Below are 21,050 nucleotides of genomic sequence, written 5' to 3' on the forward strand. Positions count from 1 at the left end.
ATATGATATATAGATTCATATATGTGCGGTTTTATAACGTCGTGAATCTCATACCAGACGAAAAAAAAAAAAAAAACTCGAGCTATTTAACATGCTTGTGACCCGAGGTGATGGTGAATTACATCCACTGAAACATTGAACAAATAGATTTTACATCATTCACTGGACATGTATGGCAGTCAACATTTAAAAGGGCTCGGCATGCAGTCAACTGAACAACTATATTAACAAAATAAGAAACATTTATATATATAAACAAAGACTAAATTGTCGTTGCATGGTATACATTGCATGATAAGATGGCCTAAAGTAGGAACCAGAATGAGAAAGGTGACTATTGCTACTGATAGAGACCCCCAGATACCTCTTTATTGCTCTAACTTGCGATATAAAGTCATGCGGAGGAGTACTGTTATTATTATTGGAACCCTGGCCCACCTGACGTAAAATCCATTAGGCTTGGAAAGTCTTATATTAGCCTCACTTCAGACCGGTATGTCTTGTCACTGTACGTATGTATGTATTTTCCTCTTCCTTCTCGTCTATCTTAAGCATTATCTTCCCTTGCGTGTTATTTACCTCCTAGTTCTTGATGCTGTACATGCTTCGTCAGTGTATGATCCTCGTACATGTCTTTTGAATTCAGCTTTATTCATTATTATTTCCTATCACCCAGCCATCACCCACGTACATTCAGTGCCTCATCTCCCCATACATCCAACATCGCCCACTTACACTCTTTGGCTCAACTACCCTCTCTCCACACAGCCACCATCACCCATGTACATCCAGTGGCTCACCTACCCTCTCTCCACCAAGCCACCATCACCCATGTGCATCCAGTGGCCCACCTACCCTCTCTCCACCCAGCCACCACCACCCATGTACACCCAGTGTCCCACCCATCACCTCCCCAACCACCTATCGACCACTCACAACACCGGCTGAATATTTAAAGTTCCTTCCTCCATCAAGAGTTGGCCTGGTGGGCATGCCTCACACCTCTCCCCTCCTCATGACTCGCCCTCTACCTCCCTCACTGGTTCAACTAACACGCACACCACACCAGCTCGGCTACCTTATTTCCTGGAAGATGTTCATGTATCATGTCGTCCCCCCTGGTTTTGCCTGAGGTGTGCCACAGTTTCCACTCTTCACGCACACATAGGAAAACACTGAAAACACAAGTTCTTGCTCCCCATCTTCCTGTCTTCGTGTATGTATATATGCCCAGCTCTCTGTACTTAGACGCACACACAGAACATCTCTCTTCACTTTATGACCGATGGTCCCCACCAGTGGATGTAGCCGACGCCCTCAGAGCTGCGGGAGCTCAAAATATTGTTATAAGGAACTCCAGAGAGCAGGAAGTGTTGTGTACAACCACGTGTGTGTGTGTGTGTGTGTGTGTGTGTGTGTGTGTGTGTGTGTGTGTATGTGTGTGTGTATGTGTGTGTGTGTGTGTGTGTGTGTGTATGTGTGTGTGTGTGTGTACACGTTATCCTTAAAACTGGTAGTGGTCATAAAGTCATGTCTGGAAGGAAACATGAACGCTAATATACACGTAGTTGCAGGCAAACGTGAGCACATATTGTACGACGGACGTGTTAGTCACATACGCCCCGGCAATCCTACACACACACACACACACACACACACACACACACACACACACACACACACACACAAACAAACAAACCAAGCACCCACTTGTGTGCACTGCGAATCGTTATCAAGCACCGTAGTCATATAATGAAACACATGACACGCGCGTGCACACCTACAGGCAACTATGTGCACTCGTGTGCGTGCCCCTCCAGACTCAAGGAAGGCCGCACGCTCGTGCAGAGAGCGAGGGAGTTGACGACAATCGATGGCAGAGGCACTAGGGGGAGGGGGGGGAAGAGGACACGCCATCATGCCACCAGGAGCCGTTGGCCCTACCCCTGGCAGCCTCCCAGAGCTCGTGTGCCGCCGCCTCACTCACTGTGTTGCTGAGCCACACACGTAGCCTGAACCCATAGTCGCTAACACATATGTACTCAGTTCACTCTTCACTCTCTTGTGCGCGATCACCTCAACAGTCCTTGACCTTCGGATCATTTGCGAAGTCTTCCTATATACTCTCGCAGGCCCTTCAGTTATGTATCTCATATAATGACAGCTAAACACAGCGCAGATGTACTCCCTATATACCCAAGTAGTCCCCATATACCCTAATAGTCCCCATGTACCCATATATAGATATTTCCAACCACTAGTCCTCTTTTAGCACTCGTCTCGACAGGCTTTTCCCCACTACGTTATACACCGAGGATCCTCGTGTCCTCCAGTCATTACCTCACTCACCACCACCTGCTCTTACATTCACATCCCTTGACACCAAGATTCGACTTCTTGCCAAAACTACCAAAGCGCTGGTATATCTCTCCCCCCAGAAAGCACTCCGTTTTTTTCCTTTATCCTTCCTGTCAGTATCTGTTGCAAAAACACTAAGGATCTCCCAGATGCTGTGGTCTGCTTTCACTCTAAACCAGCTCAGTCTTGACAAACTTCCTTACACTCTTTCACGCAGTCCACACCATCGTCATCAGAAGGGTCGCTGCTTCTCTCACTCTTGTCCTCACTTGTTATGGACTTTACACCTCCCCTTCCTCCTCCGCCAACCTTCCCAAAATCACCCTAACCACTTTCCCCTCGACTTACATTTACGCAGAGCCACTGTTTCCAAATGCCTCTCATCAAACATAGCGCATGCCTTTCCATTCTTTTCATTCCGGTTACATCCACCGCGCCTCAGCGTGAGCCTTTAGGGTAAACCTTCTTTTGTTTAATTTTCTGGTTGTATGGAACGTGATGACACAAGAGTGGGAGGGTGTCCAGCCCAAGGCTCATATCCATTTAGTCGCCTCTTACGACCCGCAGCAGAGACGTGGGTAGAATTCCTCGTCCCATATATGTGGTGTATGTGTTATTGTCATGATGATATTCATAAACAGAAAATTTGCCTGAATATCGTGTGTGTTATAACATCATTGTATCAGGAATTTCATCATCATCATCATCATCATCGTCATCATCATCATCATCATCATCACCGTCGTAGTGAATGTCATTTTATGACTCATTCATGTCATCGTAAACAGTCATCATAACGTGAGCTTAATCATTACAAGTACACCAGGAACCATCATGCAAGCATGGCAACACACACACACACACACACACACACACACACACACACACACACACACACTAGTCGTGCAGGCTGCATGATCGTGCGTGACACGCGTCGTGAATGAGAAGGTCACGTATAAGGATAATATAATGACTGACACCTAAAAAGGTTACTTAAGATGATCACAAGATTGAAATGCTAATTACATACATACTCTCTGATGTTTTTCAAGACCTAAAGATGATTACTTGCTGAAGATGACCTTAAACTGACATTCTGAGTTAACACACGATAGGAAATGTTTAATCGACAGTTAAAAGAATACTTGAATTCAAGGCAGGTGGCCTCCGGGAACCTTTACGGCAAATCAAGGGAAGAAAAATATGAAGTATTTACGACTTCGATCTTTGGAGAGGGGGCGCTCGACCAACGGTGTCAGAGGTGCATGATTGACATGATATGTGGGTGACGGATTACGCAAGTGTCGAATAAAGAGCAAAGTGATTTTGGAAAAGGAAGTTGCGAGGAAAGGATGGTTGAACCAATACGGGAAATGTTACAGGTAAAGTGCACTTTTGTATATGCCATCCATGACGAGTATATTATGAGGGAAGTGTCGGGTTCTGGGAAGGTTAGTGCCATCTGTGAAACCGTTCCCGCAACAACACAAAATGCTATGTAACATAAACAGGAGTTGAGGTGAGTGCAGTCAAATGAAAACACATAAAAACCATGCATATAGAAAAATTCAAAGTATCCATAGAAACAAGACAAACACAAAAAGAGAGAGAGAGGGAGAGAGAGAGAGAGAGGGAAGAGTAAATACAAATATGCTTGATATTGCAAAGTTTAATAGAAAAATATTAAGCTAATTGTTCATGGGTGTCAGCTGGTTATGACAATGGCGACATGACAGAGCGGGTCGGTTAGCCTACCACTAGCAAGCGCTCCTTCTCTTGTGAGTAGACGCCAAGAAGCCAGGCCTGTACCAGGCTACTGGAGACACCAAGCCATAGACCCAAACACCTACACCTTAGCCCGATGACTTTCATGAGTTCTTAGAGTCTTCGTTTTGAATGCTGTCACTGCTCCTGAAACGCTCTTCAAGTCTCAGAAGCTGTTAAGGGACTTACGAAGCGCTGAAAGTTGTTGAGGCTAAGTACACGAAACTTCCCAAGCTCTACAAGACTCTTGAAGCTTTTCAGGCACCAGATACTAGTGAAATGTCTGTATTGACAAATAAGTGGTTCAGGGTGGTAGAAAAACAGGCTTTGACTGAGAGTTTTGTCCTGTAACAGATTGGTGCTGAGCCCTCCTCTCACAGAGTAGCAGTAAGAGACAAGAACACAGTATCTAAAGTAATGCCCAACATGTACACTGCCTAACGTCTGTTGTACCAGGGTTCCCCTCATTGCTTCCATCTCCTTCAGTAACTCATCACTAGTTTTTTCTTTGGACAAGCACAGGAATCCTTCCTGATGATCTGTCACTTGCTTTAATGGCATGTGTGCAGCTTAAGCTGCTTCTCCTGATTCTGTCTTCCATGCCTTCATGGATTACATTACCTTTTTCCCAATTTAGTAACTACGCACTCGACTTTGTGCGTTGAAAGCACAATGGAGGTATGATGTAAATGTACATCTTGTTTATGTTTATAAAATCTCTCTCCTAATCCCCGACCTGTTCACTATAAACAGATTCTGGCAAGGTAGAATGTTGACGGACGGTTAAAGTGTCTGTTCTTGTTTCGTGTTCTAACTCTGTGTGAGGAGGGCTTCACGCCTAAACGTTTCAGAATACACGAACAAAAAAAAAAAAAAATCCAACTCCAGCCTGTGTTTTTCTACCGCTTTTCACCGCAACAGATACTCATGAAGCCAAGGAAATTTTTCTAGAGCCCACAAGCTCTTATAACTATGTAAACTACTAAAGCTCCAGAGGCCCCTGGAAATTAATACCTCTTTTAACTGACGCAACGACCAAAGATCAAAAAGCTCTTCTAAATCACCCGAAGATGTGTGCAGTTTCTATGACCTCCAAAAGTTTTAGAGTTCTACGATGGAGTAAGAGTTCTAGAAACTCAGATAACCCTTACAATACCCAGAAGTCTCGAGACCTCTAAGTTCTAGAAGCCTCAGAATTTCTAGGACCTTATAGAAGTTTAAAATCCCAAAGCCTCTGGAAGTCATAGAAACGTCAAAATCTTGAGATGTTTAAGAGAATCTTGGGGTTTTTGAGGTTCAGAAGACTCAGAACTTCAAAAGGCACAAAAGTTTCCATTATCTCTGGAACTCTTCAGAAACCTGAAACCTCCAAAAGCATTCTGGACGTTTCAGATTTTACCTTTGGATGTTTCAGAATACCCCGAAAGTTCCAAGAGCCCGCCAGAAGCTCCAAAGGCACTTCAGGGGTTCGAAACACCCCTTGAAAGCTCCAAAAGATCTCTGAAACTTTCACGAGCTCCATAATCTTCGACTCGCTAAAGCTTTGTTGCCTTCAGAAGCTCGGAAGACTTTCATGGTTTACGATGCTTTAGTTCTTCAATTTACCAGAGAGTCCAGAGCTTTTTAAGACTTAGGAGGAAGTTCCAATTCTTACTTCTTCCAAAGGTCTTTAAGTTCAAGTTCTCAGGCTTGTAGAATCTTTCGATACTTATAAAAGATTTTGAAAATTGAATTTAAAATGACTGATGGAACTACATAAACTTATAACTTTATGAACCCAATGAAGAATTCAGGTTATCTCGAAGGTATTCCTGTAGGGCCTCGAGTGCATGGAGCTTCTGGATTGTGAAAGCTGAGGTTCTGTGTCATGATGCGTTCAGTTATTGCTCAAGACATGGCTCTGGCAAGCATAAGAACGGAGAGCTTGATCTACAGTCACACATGAACCTGAGTAATATGGGAAAGGCAGACTTCCCTTGTACTACGGAGCCCAGCCTCAAGCTCCCTGACCCAGCTGGTGTGACAGCCAAGCTAGCAGCACCAACATCATGCACTCCAACGCTCCTCAGTTACGAGAAACGGCCAATAAGTCAGGCTAACCACCGCGCATGAGCACATTTAGAACACGACTATTGGTTTACTAAGCCCGGTGTGTAGGAGACAGACTGGGATCTTGTGGACACTTGTCAACACATGCTATGCCGCTCAACACCTGTGGTATTTGTGTCTGGTCCAGCCACAGGCAGTTGGGTGGCTGTGGGCTGGACCGACGCTCCGGGTGTTAAACGAAGCAGCCATGGGTGTGAAGCCAGACCCAGATGTCTACTGTAACGCGGGCGTTAAACACAAGATGCTATGGATTAACAGAAGACCGAAATAGTATAAGACTTAGCAGGAGGTGAGTATGTAGGTAGGAGGGCTTGAGGAGGAGACATAAGGCGCAACCTCTATATGTCGGGCTAGCTACTCACCGGTTGTCTCCAATACCATCTCTGCCGGTTCTTTTAGAAGAGAATTGATAAGATAACCATGAGTAATCCCTATGTATATATATATATATATATATATATATATATATATATATATATATATATATATATATATATATATATATATATATATATATGATTTATTTATTTACTCAGTTTGAAACTGAATCACACAATATCATTAAAGAAATAACGAGTTACTGATGATTGTTATTTTAACTAGAGAGGAAAACTGCAAATAATAATTGTTACCAGTGCAAAATGTTTGTGAGGAAAGTTGACAGGGGATGATCCTAGCAATAGGTGTGAGATAGGATTATGTATCAAGGTCAACAAAGGCTAACCCTTTGGTCACAGATACGACCCTTGATGACGAGAGTAAGACTCTTGGGCATAACGGCCTGGCCCTTGACCTGACCTTTCAGAGGACAGGTCAAATGTTAGGTCATAATTGCCAAAGGATTTATCTTTGTGCTCAAGGTTTGCATCTGTTTCCTAAATGGTTAAGATCAGGTTTGTCAAGGCCAATAAGGTTTAAGGATTGGGTTGGCTGTTTAGATTCTGTTTTTTAATCCAATCACTGAATTTAAGGATTAGTATTGGAATGTGACTTGGCTCTGTGGTTCGGCTTGTGTTTTGATGTTGCTGATTAGTGTTACCGTTTATATACATTTTAAATGGACATGTTTTTCTATGGCGCGGGATTTGATTTTGATTTTGAGCTATCAGTTCAATTTAGAATTTATTGTCTAACCTGTGAAGCAAGAAAATACACCTGTTTTGTCTCTGTTGACTACATTTTGCTTTTAGAATTTCTGTATGCTGGGACCTTAGGGATCCATATCTTTAAGAGAATGTTATAAGAGGCTATTTTGGATATGGCTTAAGCATATTTGTTAATGTGACAAAAAAGTTATATGTAGGCATCAGTTCATAGACATATTAAAACTCGGTTCTAAAACATGAGGTTACCACTACAAACATACATTGTGTGGAAAAACAGCAAAAGCATGAATGAGCAACAGTGGTTCCCACAAGTACTTAGAATATCTGCAATACGACATCTGAGGTTCTAAGACTCACTAAATTCAGTTTATACCCCAGGAGCTGTTACGACTCTACAAACTGACAAAGTCCCAGAAGCTCTTAAGAAAATAGTATTCCTTCAGCTGCTTAATTGCAAGAGCTTTCTGAACCATCCTAAGATTTGCAAGGGCCAACACCTCCAAAAGCTTCAGAAGTCCAAGATTCTCTTAAAGTTCTAGTAGTCCCAGAACCACTTACTTCCAGAAGCTTCAAGATCATTAGCATCTTACAGAACTATATCGTTCTAAGGCGTGGGGGGGAGTCAGAGAAACACCACAACCTGTGGAAGGTTCGGAGGCTCTTGAATATTATGAAATTCAGAAGACTTCATAATTTTTGAAAAAAAAACAAAAAACTATTGCCTCTGTAGTTCCAAAAGTCCTTTGGTAGCTCCGAAAGACCTCTGCAGTATCCAGGAAGCCTGTTGGAGGTTTCAGAACACCGTGGAAATACTAAAAGCCCTTCAGTTGCTATAATAGCTCTCTGAAAGGTTCCAAACCCCTTTAAAGGAGAAGCCCGTGATGCTTATAAACTTCCGAAAGAGTTTTATCCTTCAGAAATTTAAAGGCATCTAGCGTTCTTCATACTAAGGTTCTTGAGTCTACTGAAAACTCCAGAAGCTCTTAGGCTTCAAGAAGTTCCACTAATTGCCTCTTCGAAAGGTCTGTAGCTTCAGTTCCGAAACTTTTAGAATTTTAAGATTATTCCAAAAGATCTCGGAAGGTTTAGAGGTTTAGGAGGCTGCTGGACCTAAAGAAACTTTTCAGGTTCCCGAACCTCTGAAGATTTTTTTTTTTTATGTTGAAAGTTTTTGGGCTCCTGAAAACTTGATTGTTAAGCTCTTTGAAAGTCTTTAAGTGCTTAGAGCTCCTGAAATGAGACAGCTGAGTTTCTCTGAGTCTCGCTGAACTCAGTAATTGTTCAAAACATTGTTTTGGCGAGCATAAGAACAAGGAATATATTCTGCAGTCACACATGAATCTGATTGATATGGGATAGGTAAACCTCCCTCATTCTAAGGAACCCATCCCTAAGCTCCCTGACCCAGCTGGTGTGACAGCCAAGCTAGCAGCACCAACATCATGCACTCCAACGCTCCTCAGTTACGAAAACGGCCAATAAGTCAGGCTAACCACCGCGCATGAGCACATTTAGAACACGACTATTGGTTTACTAAGCCTGGTGTGTAGGAGACAGACTGGGATCTTGTGGACACTTGTCAACACATGCTATGCCGCTCAACACCTGTGGTATTTGTGTCTGGTCCAGCCACAGGCAGTTGGGTGGCTGTAAGCTGGACTGATGCCCCAAGTGCTGAGTGAGTGAAACAGCCATGAGTGTAAAGCCAGACCCAGATGGCTCCCGTAACGCGGGCATGACACACACACACGCACACAAGTTGCTAAGGATTAGCAGAAGAAGAAGAAAAGCGAGTTGTGTAAGACTTAGCAGGGTAAGTAGGTAGGTAGGAAGGAAAGCGAGATGAGGCAATAGACGCAGCCTTTGTCTGCCGGACTAGTTACTCACCGGTTGTCTCCGGTACCATCACTGCCGGTTCTTTTAGAAGAAAATTAATAAAGATAACCATGAGTAATCCCAAGGATGAAATATATATATATATATATATATATATATATATATATATATATATATATATATATATATATATATATATATATATATATATATATATATATACGAGATATGTGTAAACAAAGATAATAGGTAATGATCCTAGCAATAGGTGTAAGGTAGGATTATTTAGTAAACTCAACAAAGGCTGACCTTTGAACAGGGCGATACAACCCTTAACCACAATGTTACGACCCCTGGGTTATGATTTCCTGGCTCTTAACTTGACCCTTAAGGCAGTCCATCAATCCCAAGAGTTGTCCCATCGTGCTCAAGGGTTGTTTAAATTTGCTTGAGGATTCTTCTGTCTTGCTTAAGGATTGAACATTGGGTTCGTCATGGCCAATTAGGGTTGAGATTCGATTCTATTTATCAGTTAGGGAAGTGAATTTTGTGTTCAGTATCAGATTATAGTTTGGTTCTGGTAATTGTATACCAGGTTTTGGTGTGGTTGATTAATTTGGTTTCCACTTATTAACCCTTTGAATGGGTCGACTGCTCTGAGTTGGAGGATTTTATTCTGAAATGTCAGTTACATATTCTCTCTTGTGTGATATGTCAGCTAATGGAATACATAATGTTTTGTTTACGTCGATTGCCTTTTTACTTTATCCGTTTCCGCTTGCTAGGACCTTACAGATTTGTATCTTTAATTGAGTTTTATAATGGTTTTGGAAATTTATTGGCATTCTCTTACTATTTTTGGATATAGAAAAGGTAGAAATTTACTGTATCATAAAATTCATGAAATGTAGGCATATATCAGTTTTTAGACATATTATTGAAACATGGTTCTAAGACATATGACCATCAGTGCAAACACACAGAGATTGCAACAAGAGAAAAAAGAGAAACACGAAAGAACAACAGAAACTCCTCGAGTAGCTGGAACATCTGGAATACAAAAATCAGGTTCTGCGACCCGCTACAGTTAGTCTACAGTACCCCAGGAACTGTTGATGCCTTATGATCTAACACAACACCAGAAGCTCATAAGAAATTAAACCACTTCAACTGCTGGAACTACTGAAGCTCTTAAAGCTTTTTAGCTTCTAAACTATCTAGGGATTTCCATTTTTGTCTCCAAAAGCTTCACAAGTCCGCGATTACCTCTAGTTGTGGAAACCTCGAAACCACAAGAAGTCCCAAAACCTCTGTAACTTCCAGAAGCTCCAAAAGCTCAAGAATCTTACAAAACTATACAGTCTCGAGGCCTGAGTAAGACAGGGAAACTCCACAACCTTGTGGAGATTCACAACCTTTTCGATATTTTGAGGTACAGAAGATTTCAAAAGTTTTGAAAGTACTGGTCTGTCATGTTCTAGAAGTTTCTTTTGTCCTCTGGAAGCTCGAAAAGCCCTCTGGATTTTTCCAGAAGACCTTTGGAAATTTCGTAGTCCCTTTGGAGGTCTCAAAACACCATGTAAGTTCTAATAGCTATTTAGAAGCTTTAAAAACCCTTTCAGAATTCCCATACCAAAAGCTCTCGAACTTTCAGACCTCTGTAATCTGTAAGTCTTTTAGCCTCCAGAAACTTGAGAGAGAGACACCCCTCCCCCCTCTCCAAGTGTTTTAGATACTTTGGTTTTTGAATCTACAGAAAAGGCTACGAGTTCTTAAGCCTCAAAATGTTCGGTTCTTCCATATTTGAAAGGTCTCTAAGCTTTTGTTCCCAAGTTTTAAGACGTACAAGATACATTCAAAGATCTGGAAGATATAAAAGTTCAAGAGGTAACTGAAACTAAAAAAAACTTCAGAAGGTTGTCGAACTCTAGAGAACTATTGTTCTTTCAAAGGATTTCCTGCTCCTGAAATCCTCCAGGTTATTATAATTTCAGAAGATCCTCAAGTCCCTGGAACTTCTGGAATACGACAGCTGAGGTTTTGAGTCTTGATGCATTCAATAGTTGTTCAAGACATTATCTGGCAAGCACAAGAACGGAGAGCTTGATCTACAGTCACACATGAACCTGAGTAATATGGGAAAGGCAGACTTCCCTTGTACTACGGAGCCCAGCCTCAAGCTCCCTGACCCAGCTGGTGTGACAGCCAAGCTAGCAGCACCAACATCATGCACTCCAACGCTCCTCAGTTACGAGAAACGGCCAATAAGTCAGGCTAACCACCGCGCATGAGCACATTTAGAACACGACTATTGGTTTACTAAGCCTGGTGTGTAGGAGACAGACTGGGATCTTGTGGACACTTGTCAACACATGCTATGCCGCTCAACACCTGTGGTATTTGTGTCTGGTCCAGCCACAGGCAGTTGGGTGGCTGTAAGCTGGACTGATGCCCTGGTCCAGCCACAGGCAGTTGGGTGGCTGTAAGCTGGACTGATGCCCCAAGTGCTGAGTGAAACAGCCATGAGTGTAAAGCCAGACCCAGATGGCTCCCGTAACGCGGGCATGACACACACACACACACACAAGTTGCTAAGGATTAGCAGAAGAAGAAAAGCGAATTGTGTAAGACTTAGCAGGGTAAGTAGGTAGGTAGGAAGGAAAGCGAGATGAGGCAATAGACGCAGCCTTTGTCTGCCGGACTAGTTACTCACCGGTTGTCTCCGGTACCATCACTGCCGGTTCTTTTAGAAGAAAATTAATAAAGATAACCATGAGTAATCCCAAGGATGAAATATATATATATATATATATATATATATATATATATATATATATATATATATATATATATATATATATATATATATATATATATATATATATATATATATATATACGAGATATGTGTAAACAAAGATAATAGGTAATGATCCTAGCAATAGGTGTAAGGTAGGATTATTTAGTAAACTCAACAAAGGCTGACCTTTGAACAGGGCGATACAACCCTTAACCACAATGTTACGACCCCTGGGTTATGATTTCCTGGCTCTTAACTTGACCCTTAAGGCAGTCCATCAATCCCAAGTGTTGTCCCATCGTGTTCGAGGAGTGAACCCTGGGTTCGTCATGGCCAATTAAAGACTGAGATTCGAGTGTGTTTATCAGTTAGGTATTGAAATTTTGTGTTCAGTATCAGAATATGATTTCTTTCGGGTAATTGAATTTCAGGTTTTGTTGCGGTTGAATGATTTGGTTTCCACTTATTTGCACTTATGTGTGTGGGTAGACTGCTCTACGTCGGCGGGTTGAATTTTGAGTTGCCAATTAGATATTCCTTTTGTTCGTCACGGGTGAGGTTAGGAAATAGAACTTGTTGACGTCGATTGCCTTACTATCCGTTTCCGCTTGCTAGGACCTTACAAATACATACTGTAAGTGAGTTTTATAATGATTGTCGAAATTTATTGGCATTCTCTTACTATTAAAATGTTTTGTGTATAGAAAAGGTAGAATATTACTGTATCAAAATTTATCAAATGTAAACATATATCAGTTTATTGACGTATTATTGAAAGGTATTATTAAGACATAAGACCATCAGTGCAAACACACAGAGATTGCAGAAAAACAGAGGAGAAACACGAAAGAACAACACAAGTTCCTCAAGTACGTGGAACATCTGGAATGCGAAAGCACAGGTTCTAATACCCGCTACATTAAGTCTCTCACGCCTCAGTAACTTACTGCTGTATACTCTAACATGGCACCAGAAGCTCTTCAGAAATTAGCATCTCCGAAACTGTTCGAACTACTGAAGCTCTAAAAGCTCTTTAGCTTCTTTCTAAGCCATCCAAAGATTTTCATTTTTCTCTCTGAAAGCTTCATAAGTCCGCAATTCCTTTACGGTCCCGAAACCACTGGGAGCTCTTATGTCCCCAAAACCTCTGAAACTTCCAGAAGCTTCAAAAGCTCAAGAATTTTACAAAATTGTAGTCTTAAGGCCTCTGGAAGGCTGAGAGACAACACAACTTATTGGAGATTAAGAAGCTTTTGAACATTTTCAAGTTCAGATGACTTGAAATCTTTAGAAAATACATAGGTCTATATTGCCTTTAGAAGTGCCAAAAGACCTTTGGTAGTTCGAAAAGCCTTTGAATCTTCCAGAAGCTCTTTGAAAAATTCTGGGCCCCTTTGGACGTTCCAGAACACCCTGGAAGTTCCATAAGCCTTTCAGAAGCTCCGAGAGCTTTCCAGAAATTTTAAATGACCTCTAAATTTTTCAGAACCCCATGGATCATCCATACCTCTGGATCCCTTGTATCTTTCAGAAGTTTAATAGGCCTCAAGATTTCCAGATGCCATAGAGCTCTTGGATGTACCAAAAGGTCTACAAGTTCTTAAGCTCAAGAGCTTCCAGTTCTTCACTCCTGGACAATCTTGTTAGCTTCTGTTCCCAGGCTTTTAGAATCCCCAGATGCTTCCCAAGACCTGGAAGACTTAGATGTCCATGAGTCTGCTGGAAACTTAAGAGGTTATTGAACCTCTGGAGTAAAGTTATTATCTGGAAGGGTTTGCGGATCGTAAAAGCCTTCAGAGTATTAAAGTTTTTGAAGGTCATTCTAGTGCTTAGAACTTCTGGAATGAGACAGACATTGTTTTGAGTCTCGCTGCGTTTACGTATTGCTCAAGACATGGCTCTGGCAAGCATAAGAACGGAGAGCTTGATCTACAGTCACACATGAACCTGAGTAATATGGGAAAGGCAGACTTCCCTTGTACTACGGAGCCCAGCCTCAAGCTCCCTGACCCAGCTGGTGTGACAGCCAAGCTAGCAGCACCAACATCATGCACTCCAACGCTCCTCAGTTACGAGAAACGGCCAATAAGTCAGGCTAACCACCGCGCATGAGCACATTTAGAACACGACTATTGGTTTACTAAGCCTGGTGTGTAGGAGACAGACTGGGATCTTGTGGACACTTGTCAACACATGGTGTGCCGCTCAACACCTGTGGTATTTGTGTCTGGTCCAGCCACAGGCAGTTGGGTGGCTGTGGGCTGGACCGACGCTCCGGGTGTTAAACGAAGCAGCCATGGGTGTGAAGCCAGACCCAGATGTCTGCTGTAACGCGGGCGTTAAACACAAGATGCTATGGATTAACAGAAGACCGAAATAGTATAAGACTTAGCAGGAGGTGAGTATGTAGGTAGGAGGGCTTGAGGAGGAGACATAAGGCGCAACCTCTATATGTCGGGCTAGCTACTCACCGGTTGTCTCCAATACCATCACTGCCGGTTCTTTTAGAAGAGAATTGATAAGATAACCATGAGTAATCCCTATGTGTATATATATATATATATATATATATATATATATATATATATATATATATATATATATATATATATATATATATATATATATATATTCAGTCAAAAAACACATGGGAAAGGAAGCACGAAATCTTGAGCGCTTTCGTGTATTTACTCGACATCAGAGGACAGTCACAGAATGAGAGTATGTGTTAATACACGAAAGCGCTTAGGATCTCGTGCTTCCTCTCCCATGTTTTTTTTTTCTGCTTTTATAAAATCACGTGTCTGTTGTGATTTTGTGCATATATATATATATATATATATATATATATATATATATATATATATATATATATATATATATATATATATATATATATATATGTTTATATCATTTTGAAACATAATCACATATTATTGAAGAAGTAATGGATAACTGATAAGTATTATATAAACTAGAGAGGAAAACTGCAAATAATAATTGTTACCAGTGCAAAATGTTTGTGAGGAAAGTTGACAGGGGATGATCCTAGCAATAGGTGTGAGATAGGATTATGTATCAAGGTCAACAAAGGCTAACCCTTTGGTCACAGATACGACCCTTGATGACGAGAGTAAGACTCTTGGGCATAACGGCCTGGCCCTTGACCTGACCTTTCAGAGGTCGGGTCAAATGTTAGGCCATAATTGCCAAAGGATTTATCTTTGTGCTCAAGGTTTGCATCTGTTTCCTAAATGGTTAAGATCAGGTTGGTTAAGGCCAATAAGGTTTAAGGATTGGGTTGGCTGTTTAGATTCTGTTTTTTAATCCAATCACTGAATTTAATGATTGGTATTGGAATATGATTTGGTTCTGTTGATCCAGTTTCAGTTTCTTTGTGGGAGATTAATTAGAGTTACCTTTTAAATACGTACATCTTAATTGGGCTGTTGTTTCTGTACGGCACAGGATTTGAATTTGATTTTGGGTTGTCAATTTAGAATTTGATTTTGGGTTTTCAATTTAGAATTTGATTGTTGTTTGTGATCCTTAGGGGGTTCGGGAGTATTGTTTTGTCTCTGTTGACTATATTATACTTTTATCAGTCTCCGCTTGCTAGGACCTTAGGAATCTATATCTTTGTAAGAGAATTATTTGAATGGCTTCGGACATTTTGTGGCAATCTGTTACTAGTGAGATATATTTTGCTTATGGATAGAGCAGCTTTGTCATTGTATCAGAGAGGTCTTCTAATGTAGACATGGCAATTCCTGTACTTATTCCTTATCAAAGCTGTTTGAACCTTAAGACTATCAAGACAAACAAACATACAGAGATTGCATAAGGAAAATAAAAACAGCAAAAACACAGGAGAACTTACCAGTGGAATCCGTGATGTTCCCTATAACAATTGAATAAAGAAACACTTAAATTAAAATGGTGCCAAAAAGGTGCTATACACTGTGCATGACATGGTCCTATATATACACAAGCCATGCAGTGCAGTGAGCAGTGAAGGGGGCTGTTCCCCCTAGACGGTCGCACACAGGCCTTACATATGGCTGGGGGAGCCAACATGTCAAGAAATAATATTCCGTCTATTGTTTTTTTTCTTCTTTTTTTTTACACCAAACCAACACAGGAGGGGAGACATGAGCGGAGGGAGGTGGGGAGCTAAGGGGTTTGAGTTGGGGAGATTGTTTTATCCCTTAACTTACACACACTGGGTTTGTTAGGGGAGTTATCTGTCCTTTTTTGATCTTTATGGTTCAACTTACACAACGCTATCTTGAAGGGGGGGAAGTATAGCTGCTACGTTAGTGTCTCAAATTACTGGTTACGTTGAGGAGGGGGGATGAGGGGAGGAGGTTTAGCAACTGTAGTACAGGTAAAGGTGCCGGGCTGGGCAGTAAGGTGGCATTATTGCCCTTCGTGGTGCTACAGGCGCCGGTAGAGCCAAAGACGTCTTTTGACAGTGTCAGGAAAATGTGTGGCCGGTAATGTGGCAACAGACGGCTCAGTAAACACGGGTAAATGAGTCAGCGTTGCTACTGAAAAAAAAAAAAAGAAAAGAAAAAATATGGACTGTCGCTTTCGTCCTTGCTGTGAGGTATGGACACGCCACAGTGCTTGTCTTGAGCTGTCACAATCAACCAAGAACTGTGGCTATTATGGCCTCTTTCCTGTGGGCGGAGGACACATCATGATGAAACATATCGATCAGTCCACATTATGTTCTGACGTCAGACCGGCTCTTCTCTTCCCAAAGGCACTATGACAGTTTTAAGTGTGAGACCTGGTATATTGTTATATATATATTGATAACCCGGTATGTTATCATATATATTGTGCGTTTCTGTTTCACCTAAATTTATATTTGTTTGAACCAGTATCATGATGAATTGATCAGTTCGCTTACTGTAACAAAATGCTTTGGATTTTGTTTTTTGTTTTTATATGTTTACTTAGGGACTTGCACCTTACTACCCAACCAAACTATGAGTAATTGTTTAGATGAGACCCAAGGATATAGGGACATGGGATTCCTTGGTCCCAGATGCGGGTCGGAAGGTCCCATGGTGTGCTGAACACACTCTCTGTTTTCCAGAGGTTCCCACACCTCACTGTTCAAGATTTGGGTCAAAATAAGACCATATTTAAAGATGAATGTCTCTACAGACCTGACTTGTGTTTAGTATTTAAATTTATCTGTAAATTTATTAATAGACAGTTTTTACATTTTTTTTTTTCTAAACTTAACATACGTAAATGCTTGATATTCTGAAACTTTTTAATTTGTAGCTGTTTAATTATTCATTCGTATAATAACAGAGGCATTTTACAGTTTAGACATTCATTTTGATAACAGTTTTAGCTGTACGATTATGCGTTAAACGGTGGAGTGAGGTCTGTCTAACAGTGAACAGTGAGGTCTGTCTGTTAGACAGTGAAGAGTGAGGTCTCTCTAACAGCGAACAGTGAGGTTTGTCTGTTAGACAGCGGACAGTGAGGTCTGTCTGTTAGACAGTGAACAGTGAGGTCCCAGACCAGAGAGAGTGTTGGCCATGTGGAGATTCAATTCCCAGGTGACGTGCGCCTCACCTCTGCTCAGGACAGGGCCAGGTGATGTGCACGTACTATGAACAAGCTTAACAACCATTCACAAGAAGGGTAGGAAAAGGAAAAGGTATTTTTGCCTCGATCCTTGTGGGGGAAATGAAGGGGAGTTGTTCAGAATCCTGGTGTGTGTGTGTGGTTGATGTGGGGACGATCACGAACCCTCACAGCTAATTGGTTGGGATCATTCCCGATCGTGTGTGTGTGGTGATTGGTCCTTTTTTGTTTTTACATATAGTTGAATTACTTGAGATTCGACGTGAGGATATGGTGGTGGTGGCAATCTGAGTCTGATTGGTGAGTCAGAGAACTGATCTTTTTGTCCCATTTGTTGACTCATGTTACCACCTGCCAGTCAGGTGTGTGTGTGTGTGTGTGTGTGTGTGTGTGTGTGTCTCGTTGCCTCTACAGGCTGTCATGGCGGAGTTCAACCACCTTGAGCACGGCGCTTGGTCAAGATAACCACGATACCCAAGGATCGTGCCGGCGGGTTTCAAGACTCGTCCCGTCTCGTGTGTCCCGACACAGGAGGACCCCGGGGATGATGTTCGCTTGTGTTCAGGTGTTCTTTTCGGCTGGGCGCACCACAGAGAACACGGCATGCGCCATTAGAAAACATGATAGTGCATCTCTGATTCAACCTAAAGATACAGAGGGAGAGAGGGAAGGGGACTGACGTATCCTAGCAATGGGTCTCCGCAGCAAGTCAGACGACCCTGTGTGAACCAGTACCCATGAGGCAGCCGGAGCCGGGCTGCAGGGCGCGTAGCACGTACCCCCTTGGCGTGCACTAGGCCTTTCCCTACCCAACCTGCGCACACAGGGAAGGCATGTGGTGCCGCCCCTGGCAGTCTAGAGGCCTCCTGTTCCATCGCCTGACTCAGCTCTTCCACGGTCTTGCCCGACTCCCTCAAACAATCATTATTTAGAAGATCAGACGAAGAAAGGGGAAGGGGGGGGGGGGGGGGGGGGGACATGTTGAGTGGAAAAGTTGTGGGCGTTTTTGCGACAAAATCGTGGAAATCTGGGAGACTTGTTTGTGGGACTTAACGTTTACGAGTCTCAAGGAGGTAAGGAAGACGTATGATGAAGATCCCACCCGGGAATAAGTTAAATTTGGGGAGCAGACGCGAGGTAAATTGGTGGTTACAATCTTGGGTAATTGGCAGTCTTGAGGCACTGAGGGAGCAAGATGGTCTGAGTTTTCCCCATCAGGGCGTGGGAGAAGTGTACCAGCAGATGCGGGTGTAGATGGCATACACACGTGTGCTGAGATGTAGGACAGGCTGCAGGCGTTGCTTGTGGTGTAGCAAGTGTAGAGAGTACGCAGGTGTATGGTCAACAGCATGAGAGTGTAGGGGAGCGGTAAATGTACCAGGGTTTAGCGGATACATGGATCCGCTTGGTTTTTGTAGGGCCCCCCCCCATCTGCAGGAATGGAGGTATAGCAAGGTGTGTGTGTGTGTGTGTGTGTGTGTGTGTGTGTGTGTGTGTGTGTGTGTGTGTGTGTGTGACGATATAGTTGCATGTATTGTGTATAGAAGGGACCTGTGTCAGGGATAGTACCCGTGCGGAGGTGTAATATCATGAAGGTTTACGGGGGTGCATCATGGTCTATATGTACGTGGGGTTTAGGTGGGTGCAGTCGCGTGAGGCTTTACGGGGGTGTAGGTGAGCAGGGATGTGTGGGGGGAGATGTTGGACACCCCGATGGTCCTGGGCTTGCCAGCGTGTAGAGGTGGGTGTAGCCGTGAGTGTAGGAGAGGCAGGAGTTGTGGGTGCTGGGGTAAGGGTGTAGGGCTATAGGCAGGGGGTGTAGGTGCTGGGGTGTTGAGGTGGCGGGTAACACTGACCTGGCTGGGGAGAGTCAACGAGCGCCATGGTGGTCGCCTCCTCTGGACTGCGTTTCAGCCGCATCCTGCCGCCACGCCTGAAGGAGAAAATCTTATATCAGAATCGTCAAACCTCCTCCTCGCCGTCAGCGGGAACCGCCAGAGTCTTCCTGGCGGGTCCCCGCGTACAGGACGTCGTCTAAGAAGGAGATGAGCTGTGCGTGGGAGAGAGAGAGAGAGAGAGAGAGAGAGAGAGAGAGAGAGAGAGAGAGAGAGAGAGAGAGAGAGAGAGAGAGAGAGATGACTGGGTGTTGGAGATCGTCCCTAATCTGTAGCCAGCGTCCCACACGAGCAGATTGGTTATGTAAATCATGTGTCTGGTTGCTGATACCAGAACTGCATTCACCTTCGGGAATGGGAATAAGGAATATTCAGCTGGTTGTTCGCGGCCCACGTGAGGGACAAAACTGGAATCTGCTTCACAGTTTTAGTCACCTTTCATGTAAGCAATCTTGAATTTACACACACACACACACACACACACACACACACACACACACACACACACACACACACACACACACACACACGTGGAAAGAAGAGTGAGGGGTGACCTGATCACAATCTTTTCAAGTGCTTAAACCAGACTTATAACGTTGAGAGTGAACTGTTCTTCGAAAGATGTAGTGATAGAACAACCAGAGGACAAAACATGAAGCAAAAAATATTTTTTTTTATAAGAAATGTAAGAAAAAAAAATGTTCTTTTGTGGTGTACGAGTAACGATTGGAAGAGACTGAATGAGGTGGTAAGTGTGAACAGCCGACAGAACATAAGCAGTCATGAGGGCACCCGATGGTCTGTTACTCTTTGAATTCCTTTGCCTCGTCGAGAAGGATCAACGTCTGGGGCGCCCCACGAGCGTCTGACCCACCACCCGCACGCGGTACAAATAGACGATTACAGATGTGGTAGTGAACACACACGCCACCACCTCCTCCAGGTATCGCTACTGCACGACGAACACATCGCCTCCAGATGGGATGACAACACAGGACAACCCCTGGGCCATCGAACGAGTCCTCATGAGGCAAGATAATGTCTGTCGTATCTCCCAACAAGGGGGCCATTGTTCCACCCTGAAATGAACCTTCGATTTTGTTCCATTGAAGGGGAGGCCGGTGTGGCAGCCTGGAGTGGGAGGTTGCAGACTCACGTGGAGGCTGGAGGTTGTTGACCAACCCTTCCATTGGCGTTTGTTGACGCAGGAGGAGGCCTTATGGGCATGGGACCTGCGTGGGACTGGGTTTTCCCCATGTATTGCCCTCCAGCAGATGACCTTTGCATAGACCAACAGGTCTTCGGTTTTTAGGGGGGGGGGGTTTCCCCATATGCTTTCTTATTAGGCTGCTGGGAAGGACGCGACCATCCAGTCCAGTCGTGGAGGAGAGCCAGGTTATCCAGCTGCTCTCCCTGCGACGTGACGCATCTTCCCGCGAGGTGTGGAGGGAGGAGGGGACCTGGTACTTCTTGGCTTCCCACCCTCAACGTACGCCTCACTCTCCATCTTACACAACCTGCCTGCCCCTCCTCCCTCCCCTCCACCTCCCACACGCTCTCTCCCTCTCCA

General features: G+C 43.3%; 1 protein-coding gene across 29 annotated transcripts in view; it reads right to left on the reverse strand.

Annotated features, from left to right (window-relative positions):
• The window catches only part of Syt1 (Synaptotagmin 1), an 89,281-nt gene that overhangs the window by 35,877 nt on the left and 32,354 nt on the right, over window positions 1-21,050 (reverse strand). For 6 of the 29 annotated variants that reach the window (XM_071691697.1, XM_071691701.1, XM_071691700.1 and 3 more), the window contains exons 2-7: window positions 19,442-19,518; window positions 15,853-15,873; window positions 14,444-14,473; window positions 11,887-11,916; window positions 9,225-9,254; window positions 6,594-6,623 (exon numbers count right to left, since the gene is read on the reverse strand). In XM_071691697.1, the coding sequence (XP_071547798.1) occupies window positions 6,594-6,623; window positions 9,225-9,254; window positions 11,887-11,916; window positions 14,444-14,473; window positions 15,853-15,873; window positions 19,442-19,505 (205 nt within the window). In that variant the 5' untranslated portion in view covers window positions 19,506-19,518. The remainder of the gene's footprint in view (window positions 1-6,593; window positions 6,624-9,224; window positions 9,255-11,886; window positions 11,917-14,443; window positions 14,474-15,852; window positions 15,874-19,441; window positions 19,519-21,050) is intronic. The other 23 variants (XM_071691706.1, XM_071691705.1, XM_071691714.1 and 20 more) reach the window with 18 other exon arrangements.

This window comes from Panulirus ornatus, chromosome 51 (assembly GCF_036320965.1).
Source record: "Panulirus ornatus isolate Po-2019 chromosome 51, ASM3632096v1, whole genome shotgun sequence".
NCBI classification, from domain to species: domain Eukaryota; kingdom Metazoa; phylum Arthropoda; class Malacostraca; order Decapoda; family Palinuridae; genus Panulirus; species Panulirus ornatus.